Source organism: Pleuronectes platessa, chromosome 10, assembly GCF_947347685.1.
Source record: "Pleuronectes platessa chromosome 10, fPlePla1.1, whole genome shotgun sequence".
Classification (NCBI taxonomy): domain Eukaryota; kingdom Metazoa; phylum Chordata; class Actinopteri; order Pleuronectiformes; family Pleuronectidae; genus Pleuronectes; species Pleuronectes platessa.
The window spans coordinates 25,677,546-25,697,997 of record NC_070635.1 but is presented as its reverse complement, the minus strand read 5'-3'; the positions used below and the strand labels follow the sequence as shown (position 1 = coordinate 25,697,997).

At 39.8% G+C, this 20,452-nt stretch overlaps 1 protein-coding gene across 4 annotated transcripts in view; it reads right to left on the bottom strand.

The window, feature by feature from the left end:
- oxr1a (oxidation resistance 1a) overlaps nucleotides 1-20,452 on the bottom strand; it is a 166,217-nt gene that overhangs the window by 98,114 nt on the left and 47,651 nt on the right. For all 4 annotated transcript variants that reach the window (XM_053433180.1, XM_053433176.1, XM_053433179.1 and 1 more), the window contains exon 3: nucleotides 3,508-3,695. In XM_053433180.1, the coding sequence (XP_053289155.1) occupies nucleotides 3,508-3,695 (188 nt within the window). The remainder of the gene's footprint in view (nucleotides 1-3,507; nucleotides 3,696-20,452) is intronic.

The following is a 20,452-nucleotide window of genomic DNA, read 5'->3' as shown; positions in this document are numbered from 1 at the left end:
CCTCACCAAAGTTTGGAGCCACTACAGCGATTTGCCTGATTGATCGCAATCTCTATGCTCAAGGTCTTCATGGGAAAGCAAGCTAAATATCTAGACAAATCTGCGACAACTACAGCAAATCCGAGTGCAGAATTAGCTGATGGTAATAAAGGTACATGTAGTGGTGAGATGCCACCTTTTGCATATTGTTTTTATGCAAAGTTTTATATGAAGAAATTGACTATGGAAACCAAAATGCACGGAAGCACATGCAGGCAATTTCGCTGAACAATCACAGGTAATAGTTAAAACAGAAGTGTGTTTCTAATTCAAAAGTGAGTTAATGAAATACAAGGCCTTCTAATATTACAGTACATGATGTCTATTTTTGTCCCATTCATAACTCTTCATCATTTTTAATGACATGAGGTTGAAGTGCAGGCTCATAATTGCCTATTTTTTTCAAAAGCCCTCTGTGACACAAGATAAATACACATCATGCTCAGTAGAGTTGATTCGCTGTCATGCAGCAGAATTAAATTTCCCCAAGTAAGTGTGGAATGTCACACTTTTCAAGTCGGACTGCCAAAGGTTACACCGCCATGTAAAGTGGAAGAGTCAGACATTCTGAGTATGTGTCGACCTGCTCTTACTCCTGAGTCAGAGATCAATGATTGATAATGCTAAATGATAACTCAAATCTAGACTGCATAGATTACTGTAAAGTCCTTGCAAAATGTGTGTGTGTGCACGCACACACACACACACACGCATACAAATGTGGAGAAAATGATTGATCACTAAACAAGGAGTTATGAGTCAATGTTTTCTCCTCAGCCAGGTGAAGAAACTAAGTGGAAGAAAAACACCATATCATCGTGAGGGACACTGACTGAAATGTGGTGGCTTTCCTTATTCCCTTTTGGCATTTTTTTTTTTTTTTTTTGGCTCTGAGCTTTTTTGTTCTTTGATTGCATCCTCTCATTTTCTTTATCATTACTGAACCTTTCCACATTTTCAAATCTCAATCAATCTCAGTCGTAATCATCCAGTTTCTATATCCAACAATTTAAAATGTGAACCAGTTAACCTTCTTTAAGTCATTAACACTTGATTTATTACACCAGCTTCTTCTTTGTTTCTCAAAATTACATTTTCTAAAGGTTTTTCAGGGAAAAGTTCCCTGATGGCCTTAAAATGAATTAAATGTAGCTCTACACCTTCCTTCATTTTCTGACTGATCTATGAAAAAGCTACCATTCTCACAGCTCACCTCTAGTTGAAGAGTCTTGTACTGTATCCACAAGTTGAAAGGATTGGTTACTTAGGTATCGACATCACCAACCCTGTCTGAATCCATTTTTTCCCCCAGGCATTTGTCTACTGCAGTGTTAATGTGAGAATACTCTGCTGTGGCTTATTTCACTCAAAACATGTCCTATTATTATCATACCATATCCCCAAAAGGATATCATTCTTGTGGTGAACTTTCCATATCCAGGATATCTGCTCCACTACATAAAATACTCTAATCTATAAATAGTGTGCCTTTTTTGAAAACCTGATTTTTCTACTGGGAAATAATAAATGAAACGTAACTGATTCCATTCGTAAAAGTTTATAAGAACGTTTGTCTTAAAAGCAAAGAATCTGGAGAAATAAAGCCCAGCAGCAGCAGCAACATCATTATATTTGGAATAAATATGACTGTGTTAATGAATGCATGTCAATAGATTATATGACTTGTCTTAGAATAAGGAATACGATATACAGCAGGCTTGCTAACTGGATCACATCAGTGAAGTGAACAGAGATGTTGGTAATTAGTTTATCTCAAACTAGGGCTGCCGCGATTAGTCGACGTCATCGATGACGTCGTCGCTGAAAATGTATCGACATCAATATTTTAAACCGACGCGTCGGACCCACACAAATTATGGATTAATGCCGCTCTTTTTACCCTGTTCACACAGGACCTGCATTTCTCAGCGCCGGTCAGCCAATGATTCTACTTTCTTCGCTTGTTGTTGTTTGTAACCCGTTCAATGTACTGGTTTGGGGGCAAATGATGAAAGTGTTCATAGCCCACCCCCCCTCTCTTTCTCTCTCTGTCTATCTAGTTGTAGTGGATGTGCAGAGGGGGTCATTTAATTATGTGATTGGGGAAATTAAAACTCCATGACAACATAAGGGGAATACAAAGTATGGGATGCATATTTGATCATTTATATCATAAAATATGTCATTAATATCGTTTGAAATCATTTTCCAGTGTGTTTCCTGGCGCGATACACTCGCAGCGACCGGAAAAAATAGACCGTGGTATCTTCAATGTTATTCACAACAGTTGATTGACATGTAGGTTTAGCTAATAGTAAGCCCCTATGTTGGTATGCTGTGGACCAATAGGAGGAGGCAATGAATGTGGGGGGCATACACGGAAGTGAGGACCCGAAGAAAGATGTCAACATTAGTACACAGTCTGTCTCACGCACATTATTAAGTGAACTCGACAGACTCGACACCGAAACCATCGGTGCAGGGCGCGAGGATCATCGCAGCCCATGTGAGCCGCACAAAGGTTTAACAGGGGGGTGGATAGACGGCGCCGGGCTTTCCTTGGCGCTGCCCGGTGCGGCGCGGCGCATTAGAAATGAAATGAAATGGTCAATTTGATTTTTGGGAGGAAAATTAATCGATTAAATTAATCGACGAATCTGTAAAATAGTCGACAGATTAAATCGATAGAAAAATAGTCATTAGTGGCAGCTCTATCTCAAACTCCTTTCATCATCTGTTGGAAGTCAGCTCCCTGAAGTGTACATACTCTCACAATATACAAGCCACCCGAAAGTAGGAGTCAGCACAGGTTTAAATCTCATCCAAGTCAACTATTTGCAGTTTAAACCTGCTGGATAGTGTAATAAATGCAGATCAAAATTGAATTCAACTTTCCAGTAAAAAGGAGTTTGTGGATATTTTGACAAGGTGTATTAGGTACTTTCCTGCATTAAAAGTTTACCTTTGAATTGGGACAAATAACTTTTTGTAGAGAACTGTCTGTTTCAAACAGGGTCCAACTGATAATGTTAGTCAAGATGAACTTATGTTTGCCAATTGACACCTAGAATTTTATTTTACATAATAAACAATGCAGAAAATATGTGCATTTATGTTTACATTCTGCATTTACATTTTTAAATGTATTTTTAAAAGGTTCTATATATTTGGTAGTATTTGTTTCATCCTTTTAACTAGAGCACTTTATTTCATTTAAAATGTACGGTTAAACTTTAAAATATCAAGCATCAAATAAGTTTATTTTTCATTAGCTTTTGATTAAATCATTTTAGGAATCATTGCTTTGAAAAAAATATGTATTGGCATCGCATCAAGCCTCAAACATCCATATCAGCCGGTTCTAGTTTGAAATAAATGCGCAAAAGTTCATTTTAAAAGGAATTTTAAATAAACACATTTTATTTCATCAAACAGATAGATCAGAACCCTGACCCTGGTGTCACTTACCTATGGTGTAGCCTCTCTTCAGCTCCCCACACCGGGGGCTGCGGCGCTGGGAGTTAGTGGTGTTATTTTCCTGCACGGCGAGGACGGCGGCAACAGGTGGTGCAGCCTTGTTGAGGGGCGAGGCTGGCACCAGAGTCGGGGAGAATCCTTGACTGGCAATATCCACCGACTGAGACTTCTTCTTCAGTCTGCAGGGAGGACAAACAGAGCACAGAATAAGAACACGTCATGGTTATGTTTATAAGATGGAAAATCTCCTTTATGTGTCAATGGGAAATGTTGCATGACCTCCCCTGTTCACAGGCCAGTGAATCAAAGCACATTTGCATCTGAGGTTGTCGTTGTCAAGGTGATGTGTCACCGAACTGTAATTTTGCAAGACAATTTTTGCAGCAGTAAGGAAGCTGGTAGAACGAATCAATAGGCCAATCCTATCCTTGTTAAGGGTGAATATATTAGCATCACTCTGCACAGCCCGTGCACAAACTGGCACTGCTCTTCTGTTCAAAAACAGGAAGAAGCGGGGTGATACTGGAGGAGGACAGCAGGACTCAAGAGTTACATAAGCTGTTTTCAGACATGACCCGCAGGTAAAATCAAGAAAAGTATATTCTAATAGCACCTCATATAGACATCTTAATCAAAATAATGTCTTATTCATAAAAAGTTAAATAGAGCATTGTTGTCGATGTAAACATAATCATTGTCTCTGACAGTTAAAGACATTAGAAGTAGACTGCTTTCATAAAATGCATCAAAAGTTACTGGTTAGCAGTGTTGGATCAAATCAAATGGGCCAACAACAATAAGAACAACTCAAAGCCTATTAAAGTGAGGGTTTGGATTAGCAACAGTTAAAAATGGGTTCCCTGGGCTAATCTGAGTAGTTAATCCCATAACTCTCAATTGTAAGTCTATAAACTCAAACATATATGTGTGTTATAATGTCATGTGTGTCACTGTGTTGGTGTGTATATATATATATATATATATATATAAATAGCTCATGCCTAAACATGCTCTTATGACACATAGTACAAAAAAACTAAAACAATATCATACTTGGCACTCATGTAACATTTTAGGAATGAAAGAAGTGAGAAATGGCTCCTGAAATGTTATCTATCTATAGTTTGAAAAAGTCCTGAAACAGCAGTACAAGATTCCCAGCACTCCGCTCCCTCGCGCACACTTTCAATCATTCCAGCAAAACTGCTGAAGCAAACAGAATCTTTCTGGCCATTTCACCCAAGTGCCCATCCCCTGATGGTCCAAAGCAGCACACATGACATGAGTGTCTAAATGGCTAATGAAAACACATAATCTCTATGGAAATGCTGTCCATCACATGTGTGTATGGGTCTGTGTGTGCATGATTGTGTGTGCTTTCACAAATCGAAAACACTCACACGGTCTGGGGAAGGAGACAAACAGAGCAGGCTGAGCTATGAATTAACACCAGCGGAAATTAAGAAATACTTCACAAAAGTGTTACGCAAAGCCTATTCAGTTAAAAACACAAACACACGCACTAACTATTTTTCTACCAATACATCCAATCAAACAAAACTGCAACTTTTTCTGTTTTATTGTTATGTATTTGTCTCGTTCTAAATGAATTTAATCTTTTCCTTACAGTAAAAGACGTATTAACAAAGATAAAGAGAGGCTGCATGGATGTGACAGGTTGCATACTTACTATTTTAAGGAAGCTGTGTGTTTGTTTGGATGGAACATAATGAGGCAGCAGAATGAGTAAGAAGCAGAGACCTGCTGCTAATGGCTGAGGAGGACCAGGGACACACAGACGGAGAGACAGAGTGTCTCATCTTATGTGAAGTCCATCTCAACTCCCTCAGGAGTAAGTTCTAATTACTGACACATCAGTACAGAAGGAGCCCCTCTCCTTGCTCTGTTTCGCTTTCAGACATGAACTGAAATATTATCCCCAGGGGCTGTATGCGAGAAGGCAAATAACAGAAGCCTCTAATAATCTCTGCCATTTTCCTGCCACCCCCCTAGTAATAGCTCTGGGTAATGTCCCAGGGACAGTGGCAGATAATGCAGAGGATTCAATGCGAGTGAGGGGGCAGTTAATGACGTTTCCAACATGCGACAGTCGCATCACCTAAAAAGAAAGACACAAATCTCTGAGGATGAGATTTGTCTGTTGTGTTAAACCATTCTGACTACCTCAAGTCTTACTCTGCATCAAGCTAAAAAAGACATGGTGAGGTGTTAAGACAGAGGAAGCATGCAGAGGGTGAAAACATTTCCTGACTGATGGTAATGTAAATGGTTTAATGTGTCCTCTCTTCACCAAGAGCTTCTGTCTTTAAACTGCATGGCACACTTTATTTTGAGGACTTTTACAACGCAAGAAATGATGGAATCACTCAAATCTCCAAGCCAGAAAAAGGTATTTTTGAGAAATGGCAGAAGGATCAAGAGGCTTTTCCTCCCACACCACTGAGGAGCTCGCTCCTTGTGATGCCGTTGGTTTAACATGAGGTTTTTTCTGTTTGTTTTTCTGGGTAAATTGGCTTTGTACTGAGCGGTGATTGTACCGTTCTCCTTCTGCACTGCAAGCAAAGGGCTCATGTCTAAAAGAGAGGAAAGAGAGGTGCACATCGAAAAAGCCACCACCTCTAACAGATTCCTATCAGTGGGCAAATGCTTAAAAAGATGAATAGAGGGAGGGAAAAATGAAGGCAAACAGACACAGAGGCATTTTGTTTTCTACCCTACTGTTGTGATCGGACCTGGGCCAGCAGGCGACGGTATATTAGCAGCCCTGCCAAACTGGCATGACTAAGATTATCCGACTCTACAGGGATCCACGTGGTTTGGCAAACAATGCGTAAACAACAGGAAATTTGGGGCTAAGTCAAAACATGCTTATCGCTTCCATACTAAGAGGGATTAGACCTAGGAAAAAGAGGGCTGCATTTGCTTTAGCTTCCATTCCTCCTGTTCGCTTCGCTTCCTGCTTCCTGCCTCGCAGCAATGCCATAACACATTTTTTCAGGGATCAGTGTTTACATATAGCAGCAGATAAGGTGCTGTGCTCTATAAAGCCCAAAGGGGATGGCTGGTTTGACATCATGCTCTGTTACAGTACTGGCAGCACAATGACCTGTCTGACAGTAATGATGCCTTAGAGTCCTAATACTATGAGTGCTGCTTATATAACTGTGAGGGACAGAGAATGGGAAAAAAAAAATCATAATTTATTGTTTTATTGCATAATTCAATAAAAACAAGGGTGTAATGGAATGAGCCACATCTGCGGTCAAGTTCTCCTCAGGTGAAGAAATATAAGACATCAAAGACCAAAATAAAGATGTTCAAGGATCCCATGTCTTTATTGAGGCAAATTATTTAATCTTTGTAGATCGGTGACACACACGTAGAAGACTCAGACGAAGATGTCAAGAGAGGCTTTGGTGGTAGGAGTAGACACCGTTGTTGTATACAAAATCACGTGATCTACGCAGCAAAGTTAATACGTCACTTCCTGCCTCTGCCTGCTGCACCCAGCTGATCCGTCCCTCGCCTGAATAATGTGTACGATTTGTTGCTGTTGTGAACACGTCTGTGCCGGAAACCCTCCCTGCTTGTTGCACGTGTCAAAGGTAAGCTCCGTAGCCAATTCTCCGGATTCTACCGGGAAGTCATGTCTGAAAACAGATTGTTTAATGTGAAAGGTGTCGCTCATAGCGACGAACCCGCACAGAGTTCCCCCTCAGCTCTCTGTTGTTTTAACATCTTTTAGATAAGAGCTTTGGTTTTATGAACCACAGCTTTAATGTTTGGTTCAGTCTCACTGCTCCCAACAACCTAATTCTGGTTGCACCAGCTTTATTTAGCAAAAAAATAAATCTAAGATGTTCCAAATGCTTACACGACCTGCAAGGTAAGCAACATCAGACACCATTCAACATCGTGCTGCATTTAGGAGCTAACATGCAAGTTATATCCTGCAGGAGTTACTAGAGACCAAAAAAAGAGCTAAAACGAGAGTGAATAAAGCACAAGACAAATATTAGAAACTGTTTCAATTCTGGACCCGAAACAACCAATATCTCTATGATGTTTTTTAAAGAAAATATCCATGTCTTTTGTTATGAATGCTCTTTCACCGACTGGTATGCTGATACCATACCTTAAGTCCAATATAAAGATGTTACTGAAACCTTCATAACTTTCTTTCAGGAATATCAAGACACATTAAATGCTTAATCAAAAGCGAATTAAAGTTATTCTACACAAGCCACTATCCACTTAATTTGATAGCCTTGGTAAATTACTTATGAATTATAAAAAGTAATGTGGAATTTTGCAATCCTCATTAGATGAGGACTCTGTGCATAAGAGAACACAAGGCAATTTCTTCTAATTCTGAGGAAAGAATCTCAAGAGTCATCTAACCCTAATCATCTCTGATAAACATCCACCAACCCTGTATCAATTACAATTTGAAATGGATTACGAGGATTTCACTTCCTGCAGTCTCAGAGGCAGGCTATCATAGCAAAACAATTGGACAACTGTGGTCTGTCTTAAGCCTAATAAGAATCAGTCAGTGGTTGACAAGGGCGTCAGCCTGAAACTGTGTGTGCGTACGTACGCACGCACGCACACACACAGGAGGGTAACAATAACCTGTGGCCATGCATGTTAATGAGGCCCTCTGTTTCATCCGGAAGCCTAATGAAATACGTCTGGACCCTAACCTCTGCATAATGATTATGCTCATCCTTGCTAAATGCCAGAGCAGCAATTCTGTGTCAAAGGGTTATGTGGCAGTTTTGACCAATGAAGCTTCCAATTTAGGCTGCGTCTGTATCAAAATGGTGAGACTAGCAACTAAAGGCCAGTCACAAAGCAGATAAAAGTCAAATGATCTGAAAAGTGATAAACTGTACTTTATTATTTATTCACGTGTTCTGCCAATTCAGCCAATTCTTGTTTTGTATTCTTTCCGAACTAACAATGTCTTTGATCTTGTTCCCCACCTGCCAGGGCAAGGAGGCATTTTTTGCATACTAAGTATTTTTTATTTTTGGTACAACAATAATATTTATATTCTTACAATGGAGTTGAATAACTGCTGGGCTATATTTCACAAGAAAGGAAAGATCCAACACAAGTTTTAAAAGGGATTACTAAGTATGTATAGGAGATATCTTTCATGGGACTCTTCTAGAGGCCCTGGCACATACAGGTTGGGAACAAGTGGAAATACTGGATATATCCTGTTTATACATATATGATACATAATAGTATATGAATTAATATATCAATAGCACTAATACCTCTACATATATAGACTACAACAACAACATGCTAATATCATTATATTGCTATTATATACAATTTTAATTTGCCCCTTTATTCAGGTCCAAATTTAGGTTCTTTCCTGACCAATACTGCTTCCTTCAAGAATGTTTTTCCCTTTCACTTTCTGGCTCTCTGTGTATCACTCAAGCAGCAAATACAGACACATACAGAAGAAAACATGCACACTTGCTCTCTTTGTCCCTATCTTGGCAACAAACACAAACACACATTGTCAGACTCAGCCCCTCAATCACACACAGCCTTCAGCATTTGATTCAGTGAGTATCTGTGGGGCCTTGGGACTGTTACTGCAGTCTTTCACTGCCCTCTTCCTCCTCTTCCTCCACTTCCTCCACCACCTCCTCCCTCTCCTCCTTCCCGTTGCTAGTCTCTTTCCTGCTCTCTTGCTCTGATTCGCCGAGTGCTGGTGACAATCAGCGACATGATTGGTCAGAAGCAGAGGTAGTGGATGCAACGTCATGCCACGGTGGCTTGTGGTTGTACAGAAATCAGAGAAGTGCTCTGAGTATTGGCAGTTTTCAGCAGCATGTGGAGTATCATGTTAGATCATTACAGAACAGGAGGGGCGGCCAAGACACCAGAGATGAATAGGAGAGGTTTAATTACCACTTATTTGCTTCCCACATTGCATCTAATTAGCTAGAAAGAATAATGTGCACAGATCTCTCTCATCAACAAATGTGCATTTGTGGTGATTGAAAGTAATGTTTCCCACAACAGCTGCTGCAATTAATTTAAAACCAGAGATTAGCAAGTATGTTACAAAGGAGATGGATAAGATTGAAAGACAATGTATTGAAAGGTTTTAAGGACAACTGAAACGATAACATTCTGCCTCTAAGCTTCTTTTAATCTATATACTGCCGGGCAAAATCTGTAGACGGCCAAAAGTGCAGGCGATTGCCTGAGAAAGTTCACAGATTACGTTGCCAGTCATTGATTTCACCATCATTTTTTGTTCCTGGTTTCCCTGAGCATTACAAAGGAACAAGATGACAGAAAGCATCGTTTAGAATGCAACCGACATTTACCCCATAATGTTCATTTTCAGGTGCTGTTGAGAAACCAATATACTTTGCAGAGTACAAGCAAGCTAAATGCTTCCTGTGTACCCAGTTTGCCCATTAACTAAAGCATAATGGGCTGTTTACTTGCAGCTTCCTTTTGTCCCGATATGCCTGGACTCATCATATGTACAGTTGCAATCAGAAATATTCAACCCCCCAAAGATTTTAAGGATTTATCAATTAAAGTTGACAGAATCTTGCTCTTTGAGCAAGATTCTGGTTCGGATGACTTCTTTATGAGTTGAGTGATACAGAAAATCAACACGGAAAATGCATGATGTAGTATTTGTGTGTAGCACTATATTTTGTTAAGATAGCTATGTCACAATTATTCAACCCCTATATGATATTGTTGTTTTTAAAGCTGTCTGACAGTTTTTTTGTCCTAAAGTTGAGTTGAAACATTATTAAGCCTTTGGGAACTCTTTACTGATCCTTCATTTGCTTCAGCTGTGATGCATATATAAACCCCACCCATGAGGGTATTCAAGGTGAGTTGCAATCATGGGAAAGACAAAGGAGCTTTCACAAAAGCTGAGAGAGGAGATTATTTCATCACACCTGAAAGGCCTTGGGTAGAAGAAGATTTCCCCAAAAAATGATATTCCAAGAGACACAATTGGGGACATTATAAGGAAGTTTAAAACTGATGGAGCAGCTTCAAACCAGCCTGGCCGTGGAAGAAAGCCCAACATTTCATCAAGGACCCTCTGCAATTTAGTCAGAACAACTCAGATAAACCCCTATGTGACTGCAAGACACCTACAGGATGACCTGATGAAGGCTGGTACAAGTGCTTCAGTGGCAACTATAAGACGTGCACTGAATAAAAAAGGACTTCATGGCCGGCTTCAAAACACACTCAGCTCTTGACCACAAGGAACATCAAAAGTCTACTAGAATATGCAGGAGGAATTTGGATAAGACTACTGAGTTTTGGGGGACAGTTCTATGGACTGATGAAACCAAACTGGAACTGTTTGGACGTATGGACCAGCGGTATGTCTGGCGTGTGAAAGGCTAGGCTTAGGACCAGAAGAATACCATCCCCACAGTCCAGCATGGAGGTTGGTCAAAGATGATGTTGGGCTGTTTTTCTGCGGCAGGAACTAGCAATCTTTATTGTGTACATGGCATCATGGATTCACAGAAATACCAGGCCATTTTAAAGAGGAATGTGATGCCTTCTGTTGACAAATTAAACCTTTCTGATCATTGGACTTTCCAGCAAGACAATGATCCAAAGCAAAACCTCCAAGTCCACCAAAGCTTGGTTGAGAAAAAGATCCTGGAACGTCCTGGAGTGGCATTCACAGTCACCAGATTCAAATTTGATTGAAAATCTTTGGTGGGATTTAAAGAAGGCTGTTGCAGCATGGAAGCCATCAAACATCACTGATCTAGAGGCTTTTGCACTTGAAAAATGGGCAAAGATTCCAATCGAGAGGTGTAAGAAGCTTGTCCGCACTTACCGATTTTATTTTTTTTAGAAGTTATAAAAGCTAGAGGAAGCGCCACAAAGTACTGAAGCTGGGGGTTGAATAATACTGCACATGCGCATGTGTTGAAAGAGTTACATTTTTCATTTGAACTTCAAAGTTAAGTCAACTTCTGTTGTCAAAATAACTAAAATACGCATCAATAAATATCTTTTGTTGTTTGATGAGGTTTTTTTGGCATTTATTGTCATTATCTGTCATCCACATCACTATAATGTCTATTGAGGTGAGGGGGTTGAATATTTCTGATTGCAACTGTATGTTGATCGGTGGAGAAGGAAATAATTTTATACAAATTTGATTCGTACAGCCCATATTTACAAATCACAATTTGTCTCATAGGTGACAATAATCCGATTTTTTTGGGGGATGTGTTAATTACAGTCGGGCCGCAGAAACAAGCTTTTCTCATTTCCAGATGACTATTTATGAATGGCCCTCGGGACGTGAACAACAAATTAGATTCATAAAACGCTCTATACACATATTACTAACACTACCTTTCTTTGGTTCTTTGGCTTAAAAGGTCAGTGATGGTAAATTACATCATATTGTATGTATCACCAACATGGACAAGAAGAATGGATGGCTGCATCTTTCTTTTCATGTTCTATTGTCTGCTTTATTTATTCTGACTAATTAGTCTTGTTAATAGCGAGACTTTGTGACCAGTGTGGGCAGAGGGTTCAGTGATTCATGGTGCTGTGATTGATGCTGCATTTTGGGAAAAAGAAAAATCAATGGAAAAGTTAACAAAAGCATTCTCCTCCTCCTTTCTGCTCTGCATTTGTCTGAAAGGCAGATAAACAATTACTGCCAGCAATACAAACATCCCATGTGAACCAGAGCAGAGGCGGGGAAGGCGTGCTCATTTATTGAAGCACAAACTTTTATTGGCTGCCCACTCTAATTAGCACAAAAAGCCCCTGTACCAGACAACATCCATCTCATTTCCCCCCGTGTCCTTGAAACAACAAAGTGACCCCACTCTCTGTCTTTGTGGACAGACTCAGGCTCTACTCATGAAGGGCGCTTGTGTAAATCAACTGAACTATCGATAATACAGACAGCATTAATGTGAAGACCTCAGAATCTTTTTTATACTTTTGAAATGGTTAATGCTTGGATATAAAGATAATAATTTGAGAATTTGAGATAACTAGTAATAATTTGTGTAATAAAGACAATGTTTGTAATAAGTTTAATAACTATTATACATTATGCATGTGATTGGGGTATTTTGTGAGATTTTTGGGGTTCAACCGTAGCCATATGAGCATACTTTGAAAACGTTTTAAACTACTACTTTTTCAGCCACAGATGTTTTGTAATCTGGATTATTTCCCCCAACATGAACAGTGTTAACATTTTTAACTACTCTTTGCACCATCCAATGGGGTAACAATAGACAATTGTTTAAATGTAAGGGCAGTGGGTCAATCATTACACAGTTGGGGTTAAATCATTCATTCATAGAACAATTTTTTTAATGTACTTTGAGGTTTGTTTCAGATCTTGAAAAGCCTTTTCTTTTCTCATTACAAGAAAGAGGATTTTCCCTCTTACATTAGACCTGCATTAAGATTACAGGTCTCTTGGTCACCTGTAGGAACAGGAGGTAATGCCTGTTGAAAAATTTGCACTGTATTGAAATGTGTGGTTTGAAAAGAAACTCTCTAAGTTCCTAGCATTTTTACAGTTCATGATCTACAGTACCACCCTGTCTTCTGCCTGTAGGCGAACTCTCCACAGCCATTAGATTCATTCACCAATTGTGTCCAGCGTTTTGTCAGCCACGGCTATCACTTGTACATCTGTCCGTTGCAGGATAGAAAGCGATACCTGGTTGCAGGCACCAACATCTGCTACCACTTGAGTTGCTGGCACCAGCTTATAAGGTGACACAAAGTCTGGATGTGGTAAAGGGGATATGCTTTGTTTGGGTCAACTATAAAATCAGGATTTGGATCATGAAAGGAGTCTTAATGTTCTTTTGTTTAAGTCTTCTGTGCAGCAGCTGCACTTGGGCCTAACACACAGAGCAGCGAAAGCTGCAGGAAGAAGTTGATAATATAACTTATAGAAGAAATGCAGAAGAAATGCAGCTCAGAAAGCTTTCCATACAATAAGATGCGTCAGTAAATGTGTGGCTTCGGTTATCTGGAGTGACCAACCCCAGATAACGAGTCAACATGCCAAGTGAGAACACTCACTTGGCATGTTGACCAGCTCAAGCTGGTCAACCTGATGCCCTCCTGCAGCAGACAGCTCTGGCAGCACTTGGCACATTATGTGGATCACTGAAATTCAGTCAGCACACACATTAGCTTACTCTACTGTGATACAATTAAAGTGATGTGAAAATACAAAGGGAAAAGCAAGCCATTAGGGTTAGGGTTTTTAGTCTTTTTTAATAAATGTTGTTTGTTAATCTCCTAAACCATGTCATGCATTATCCATATTTTCAACAAATCAAGTTAAAAATTTGTTTGATTTATTTAAAATGAAAAAAAACAACTGTGAATTCAAATAGTAAAATTCAAGAGGTTCTGGCAGAGAGGATGTTAGAGGGCGTGTCAGAGGCCAGATCTACATCTCACAGAACAAGAACGGAGGACAACGGGGTTAGAAGAGATTGTAAAAGAAAGAATAGCTCCTAAATGGGAAGTGACAGTTGAGATGGACATGGTAAATGAAGACAGAGCCTCAAGGATGTCTCAGCTGTCAATAACATCGAGCTGACTCTTCCACCAAATCATTGCAGAAGAGCCAAAGCTCACTCTTCGGACTCGGGATCCAACTTCATCTGATGTCTTCTAGTTATATTAGGTCATTATCAAAGTTTTATATACACCGTATTATGATCTCACATCCGTCCCCCCTGGAAAACCTCAGTTAAGTGTTCAGCGATCAGTAAATGTCTGAAAACAGCTAGAGTTCGTCTCTGTCTATAAGTAAATGTATATATATAATATAAAAATAAATACATCTATTCCAGCGCCTCAACAACACAAATTAACATGTTGCAGGTTAATTGGCAAAATGAAAAAAAAAAGAAAATCACAGTGGATGGACTGAAGGACACTCGCGATTCATATTTAAGTAGCATAGTCACGCCTGACCAAATGAGACTACAGGCCGTCATGTGACTTACAGTGTGATGTAGAGTAAACTGAGAGAGAGAAAACGAAGATGACTGATTTCTCCCATCGGGCAGCACTTAGTGTACAGCCTGTCCTTTTGCTCCAGCAGCCACCTAATACCACGAAGGCAGCTACACTTGATATTCCCTGCACAGCTCAGCTCAAATGGGACATCTGTTGGCTTCCTTCAGCTCAGCCTCCATAAACCCACCTCCCTCACAATAAGGTAGCTTATGAGGTATATGGATGAACTGCCCAGCTGCTTGGATGTTAATCAGCAAAACAAACTAAATCTTTTTCGGACAATATTTTGCTGCACTTTTAGATATTCATTCAAGACAACCTGCTTGCTGTATGCAGATACATAGGGATTTCAGGACAAAAAGAGCCAGAGCAAAAAAATCAATCAACACCCTTGTGTGTCGGAGTGGCGTCTGCCCTAATGCTGCAACAAACATGCACATCTGGTGCTTCAGGAGGTCGAGAGATGCTGCTGAAAGGTTTATCACGTTCAACAACCTCTGATCTACTCCTCTGCTTCTGGGAAAATCAAATTATTCCTCCTTATTTCAGTTGCTGAAGATGAGTCTGGCTGAAGATGTCACTTTTTCAAAAGAACAATTATCACCGTGGAGGACAGGGTTCTTGAGCAGAGAGATAAACTATTCACACTCAAAGCCTGATGATTGCTAAAAAGGACTGTTTCAACGACTTGCAGAATGAAAAGGACCTCACTCTCCCAACGTCTCTCTTTTAACCCCACTTTTCTCTGATAACTGCTATCCACATCACTTATCTGCAATCAGATACCAAAACAAAGCAATCTTGGCAAAAATGCAACCTCAACAGAAGATAATTAATAATACGCCAATGCTGTCAGTAAATTAAACTAAAAAAGATGGGAACTCTTGAGGCTTCAGAGAAACTGCAGATATGCAAACACATTTATAAATTGCGTTGACATCTCAGTGACCAGTGGCACAATCCTACTCTCCAGGTGCATTTACTGCAGTGCCCAGCCATTAATGCTGGCCTTTACGTAGAAGCTTAGCTGTTTTAGCTCCCAAGCCAACAGTAAACACTGAAACCATGTGGGTGACCTGCTTGATGGATTAGTAATGGTTGGTGCACACACACACACTTTTGCACAGGCCTTTATTTTACGTACGTGCCACAAATCCATAGGATTGAGACTCTATACATGGCTGAGAATAGTCATTAGCTCTGCATTATCCTCACTAATACCTTCCATTGAAAACAACTGCTGGGTAATTTTAGCCTCGAATGGGACACTAGATGCTGATAGATGCTGCAGCACACTGGGCATCCACTGTGAAGGCCATTTTGTAAGGACTGACAATAAAATGGCTGCGTTTTACAATCTTTACATTAAGACACTTCTTAGATATCTTCACCATCTATTAAACACTTGGTGCACTATTATCTGATTATCTTGAGCAGCTTTTAGACATGCACTGAACTCCGGATAATTGCCAAAATTATCCGGAGGGGCTGTAAATGAGAATCTAAATGTCTGAGTCATTTGCTTTGGACATTCGCTGAGGATCACAGTGACCAAGTGGTCATGTGGATTTAGTGTCTTATATGCAAAGTACCGTCACTAGCAAAAACAAAAAACGGGATACATAAACATCTCAGGATGAAGAGGAAGAGTAAACAAAAACAAGCACATGTAGTCTAATAAAGTGCATTACAATTGTGACAAATATAAGTTTTATGAAACATTTTGTCAAATGTCTTGTAGTAAGTCAAGCATGGCATTTCAGTCTTGACCTTGGAAACGGTCATACAAATCACCTGTAAAGGGACTTTCTCACTAGTTATGCAGCTTCATTAGGAGAATTAGTAGAAATTACATTTTCCTCTCTATTTTCACCCTCTGGGGGATTTGTATTTTGGTTGAGGATTAGGGTGGGTTTTTACAGTAAAGTCAATCATGAAGTGGGTTACAGGTTATGGCTCAAATGACCAGTCGGAGGTTCTTGTCAGAGCATTGGGATGTTTACATGTTTGTATGTGTGCGTATGTAACTCGGGCAGCTGAGACATGGTTTTACAGCCTTTTGAGCTGAATAAGACCTCAAAAGGCGTGATGACCCACAAGTTTGTGTCCTCGTGAATTAGCCAATGAGTCTTTTCTTTCTTTGCAGCGGTTGCAGCAGCAGCAGTGTGTTGATGTGGAAGGCTGCAGCCACATTACAATACACATGTTTTTTTTGTTTTTTTAACCCCTAACTTAAAAAAAACCACAGTAGGCCTCTGGCCTGTCTTTGCTTTGTCCTTGTCATGCTGACTCTGCCTCCGTCCTTTCCGTCCCCTCCTTTACTCCCATCCCTACCCCACCACCACCAAGTGAGAGCGCCCCAGCTAGCTTTTTAGACGACAACGACACAGCCCCCTCCCTGAGTTGCTGTCTAACACACTGAAATATGCTGTATTGATATTTGCTCATTGACATAGATGGAAACAGACAGTCTGCCTCACTTTGTATTTGACCTAATAGCTGCTGTAATAAATAGGTTTTCTCATTCAGCTCCCTCGAAAATGCAAGTGCAGATATGTCTGTTTAATGATGAGTGGCTAATGAGTTTATCCACTACGTGCCTCGCATCTGTTTTGTTTACCTGACTCCATGGTGAAGCCCCTTAGAGAATGTGCACGTGAACACCAACACTATCAGACTGTTAAAACCAACTGAGTAAACACATCTCATGCTCCTGTGTAATGTGTTAATTTACAGTAGTACTTGCTTTTCAAATTAAATTAAAAACTCCATCAAAAAAACTGATGAAAGAACAGAAATCACATCAAAAAAGCTAAAATATATTCCTGCTTACTCTGATCTAAAATGGTAGAAGAGGAGGAAAGAGGAAGGAGACATTGTATAATATGATGGGAAGTTGGATGTAAAACTTTGTGGAAAACACCACCAGTACATCTTGGAACCTCTACACTAGCTTGTTTATCTCAAAAACATAAACTGGATATCATAATTTAGGATTGATTTTAAAAGACTGATACTGGATGTTTGAGGCTATGGTGCCATGGATCTTTGGTTTGTCTAAGGTAGCTGTCTGTGAAAAATCATGGTGTTAAATAACTCTGAGAAAAGTAAATTCTTTAATGATGCTTTTCTTCTAAGTTCAACTATAACTTGATACAAAATTTGATGTTCAGATTTTATTACCCTACCTAATATCTCTATTCCAGCCACTCCATGGGCTCCAGCTTAGAGGCTGAGGAAAGACAATAGTATGGAAGATTATGGACCACTCTAAAACAGATGCATGCACAGATCAATATTTCCTCCTAATACCAATTCCAGTACATGAACTCGGTATATCAATGGATAAAATCCATCGTACTGTTTTGGTATATGTCGTAAGTGAATTTTATTACAATGACAAACAAACTATTCAATGCAGATATTTGGCATTGCAGATTCCTGATCTGCTTACCAATGTTAGAATTGGCAAGTTAGTGATAGTTAACTGCATTTCTTACACCTTCATTTTACATAACCCCAGTAGCTTCATATTTGTCAGAGCTTAATGTCTTTGGATGTGTCTACAGAGCTGACTACACTCACATGCAGCACGTTGTTGCCCTGCAGCTAAATGTTAATCACAACCGACAGACAACAGTGGCGCTGCCACATGTGTGACTTTCAAGGTGTGACCCCCTCCGTCATGTGTGTGTGTATGTGCGCACACAAATACGGGCTCACATGTATATATACTGACAACCACATTACTATTACTTAATGTGCAATAATAAGCATACACAACCCAGTTGCTGCAGTATTCAACTTCCTTTCTGTTCAATAAAACATGCAATACAATCAACCATCAACTGTTCCCTTAGCCCTGTAAATAAATACTATACTAAACCAAATACAGTGCATGTTAAGGGCCAACAGCATCTCTCACCCTTCTAGGTGAAGCCCAGTCTCATCAATCAGTTTACTCCTTAGGAACAGATGGTGCCATTTGTTGAAATAGTCCAGGAGCGAGACACACGGCTGGATGGCTCTGTGTGTGTGTGTGTGTGTGTGTGTGTGTGTGTGTGTGTGTGTGTGTGTGTGTGTGTGTGTGTGTGTGTGTGTGTGTGTGTGTGTGTGTGTGTGTGTGTGTGTGTGTGTGTGTGTGTAGATGCATGAGTCATGTTAACGGACTCATCGGTAAAGATCTACAGTGGGACTAATTTACTGTTTATGATCCCTGCGGACTCTAAATATGCTGTCATTGACATAACATACAGCATTAATGCTTACGTGATCGCCTTCCAGTTTCATATGAATCAGTTGTCAGTCAGTTGAGTGGCTGTAGATTCCAGTCACTTGTCATGTTCACCCTGCAGTTGGAAAGTGTCCTGAATTCTTATTTTTTTTTCTTTTCTCTAGTTCACTAGATTTGCCTTGACATTTGTGCTAAATTGCATATTCATACATGTATACACACACATACTTTATATGACCCATGGCAATGCAACTGATGTCTGCCAAGTGATGTGGTTCTCTGTTTACATTGCATGGGAAAGCATGTGTCACATCTATGTGTGTATTGGACTACAGTATATGGAGTATAACCTCATGTGAGGGACAGTGAAGATGCTATTTTAATTAGCATTAACAGATCACTGTATAATTCTAAAGCAAAACACCTAACCACATTCCCTCTTCTGTCTATTTGGGTCACCAGGTTCCTGCTTACATGCAACAAATCCACTTTTTCTGATCAAAGTGGATTAAAGATAAAGTGGAGAAGATTAGAAACACATCCTGGACTGCTCATTTGATTTGCTCGAACAAGGTAAGTGTCAACCAAGGTATCACAAAGAGCTGCTTAACCATCCAGGCACTAGGCCCAAATCACAACATTAAGACCAAGATCCAATAAGGTGGCATTAAAAAGGACTGAAATGGAGACGCACACTTTGCCCCAGGTAAGGTTGCAATTAAAGAACATTGCAGATTTCATTTAAAGCAGTTGTTGTACAGGGTTCAGAACGCTTCAGAAAAACTCGGCCACACGTCTTCAGCCATGTTTAAAACTCAAGGTGCACACTGATGGCCAGTTTTGCAGTCCAAAAAGTATTTCACATGCTTCTAGATGTTTCGAAATTCCATTTTGTCTGAATCATAACGATGTATGGATGCATCGCTAATGTTACAGGTCACCAATAACAATCTTTTTTTTATTCAATCACATCATTTGTTTCTGATATTTGTTATCCATGTCCTGGGATTTCATATTGGACATTGTGCTTAATGTTCCACTTATTTTGAAAAGTTAAAAATCATTATCACATGGATGACAAATGATGGTTCTTGTTTTGAATCATCCAGAAAAAATGAATAAGATCATTTAACTGTTGTGCAGTGTGGACAAGCTTGTCATTAGGGAAATGAAATCCCATTAATATGGTTAAACTTTCAATATATGCATACACTGTCATCTGCAGTGTGTACTTTAGTTATTGACCTGTTGTTTCTTCTGATCACTGTGAACTAGTTAGAATAGTGTGGGGTCTTTATTCTCTCTTGCTGTGGAGGCTGTAATGAAGCTTTTCGATTAAACCAGACCGTCATTATTTTTGCCTGATCAGAAGACAACAGAGAGATTCTTTCAAATGGATGATGCGTCTGTGAAAAGCAAGTGTGTAAAGTGACACACACATACACAAACATACTCGCCCCACTTCAGAGGGCTTGTCATTGAAGTCTAATGACGACTGTACGATCTGGTGTCATAAACCAGAGGGCTACTTTCAAGTAGCCCTTTAAGATTCTAATGCCAGTGCTGGAAAAATGACCTACTACCTTTCAAACCTCTCCTTCCTACTCTCTGGGT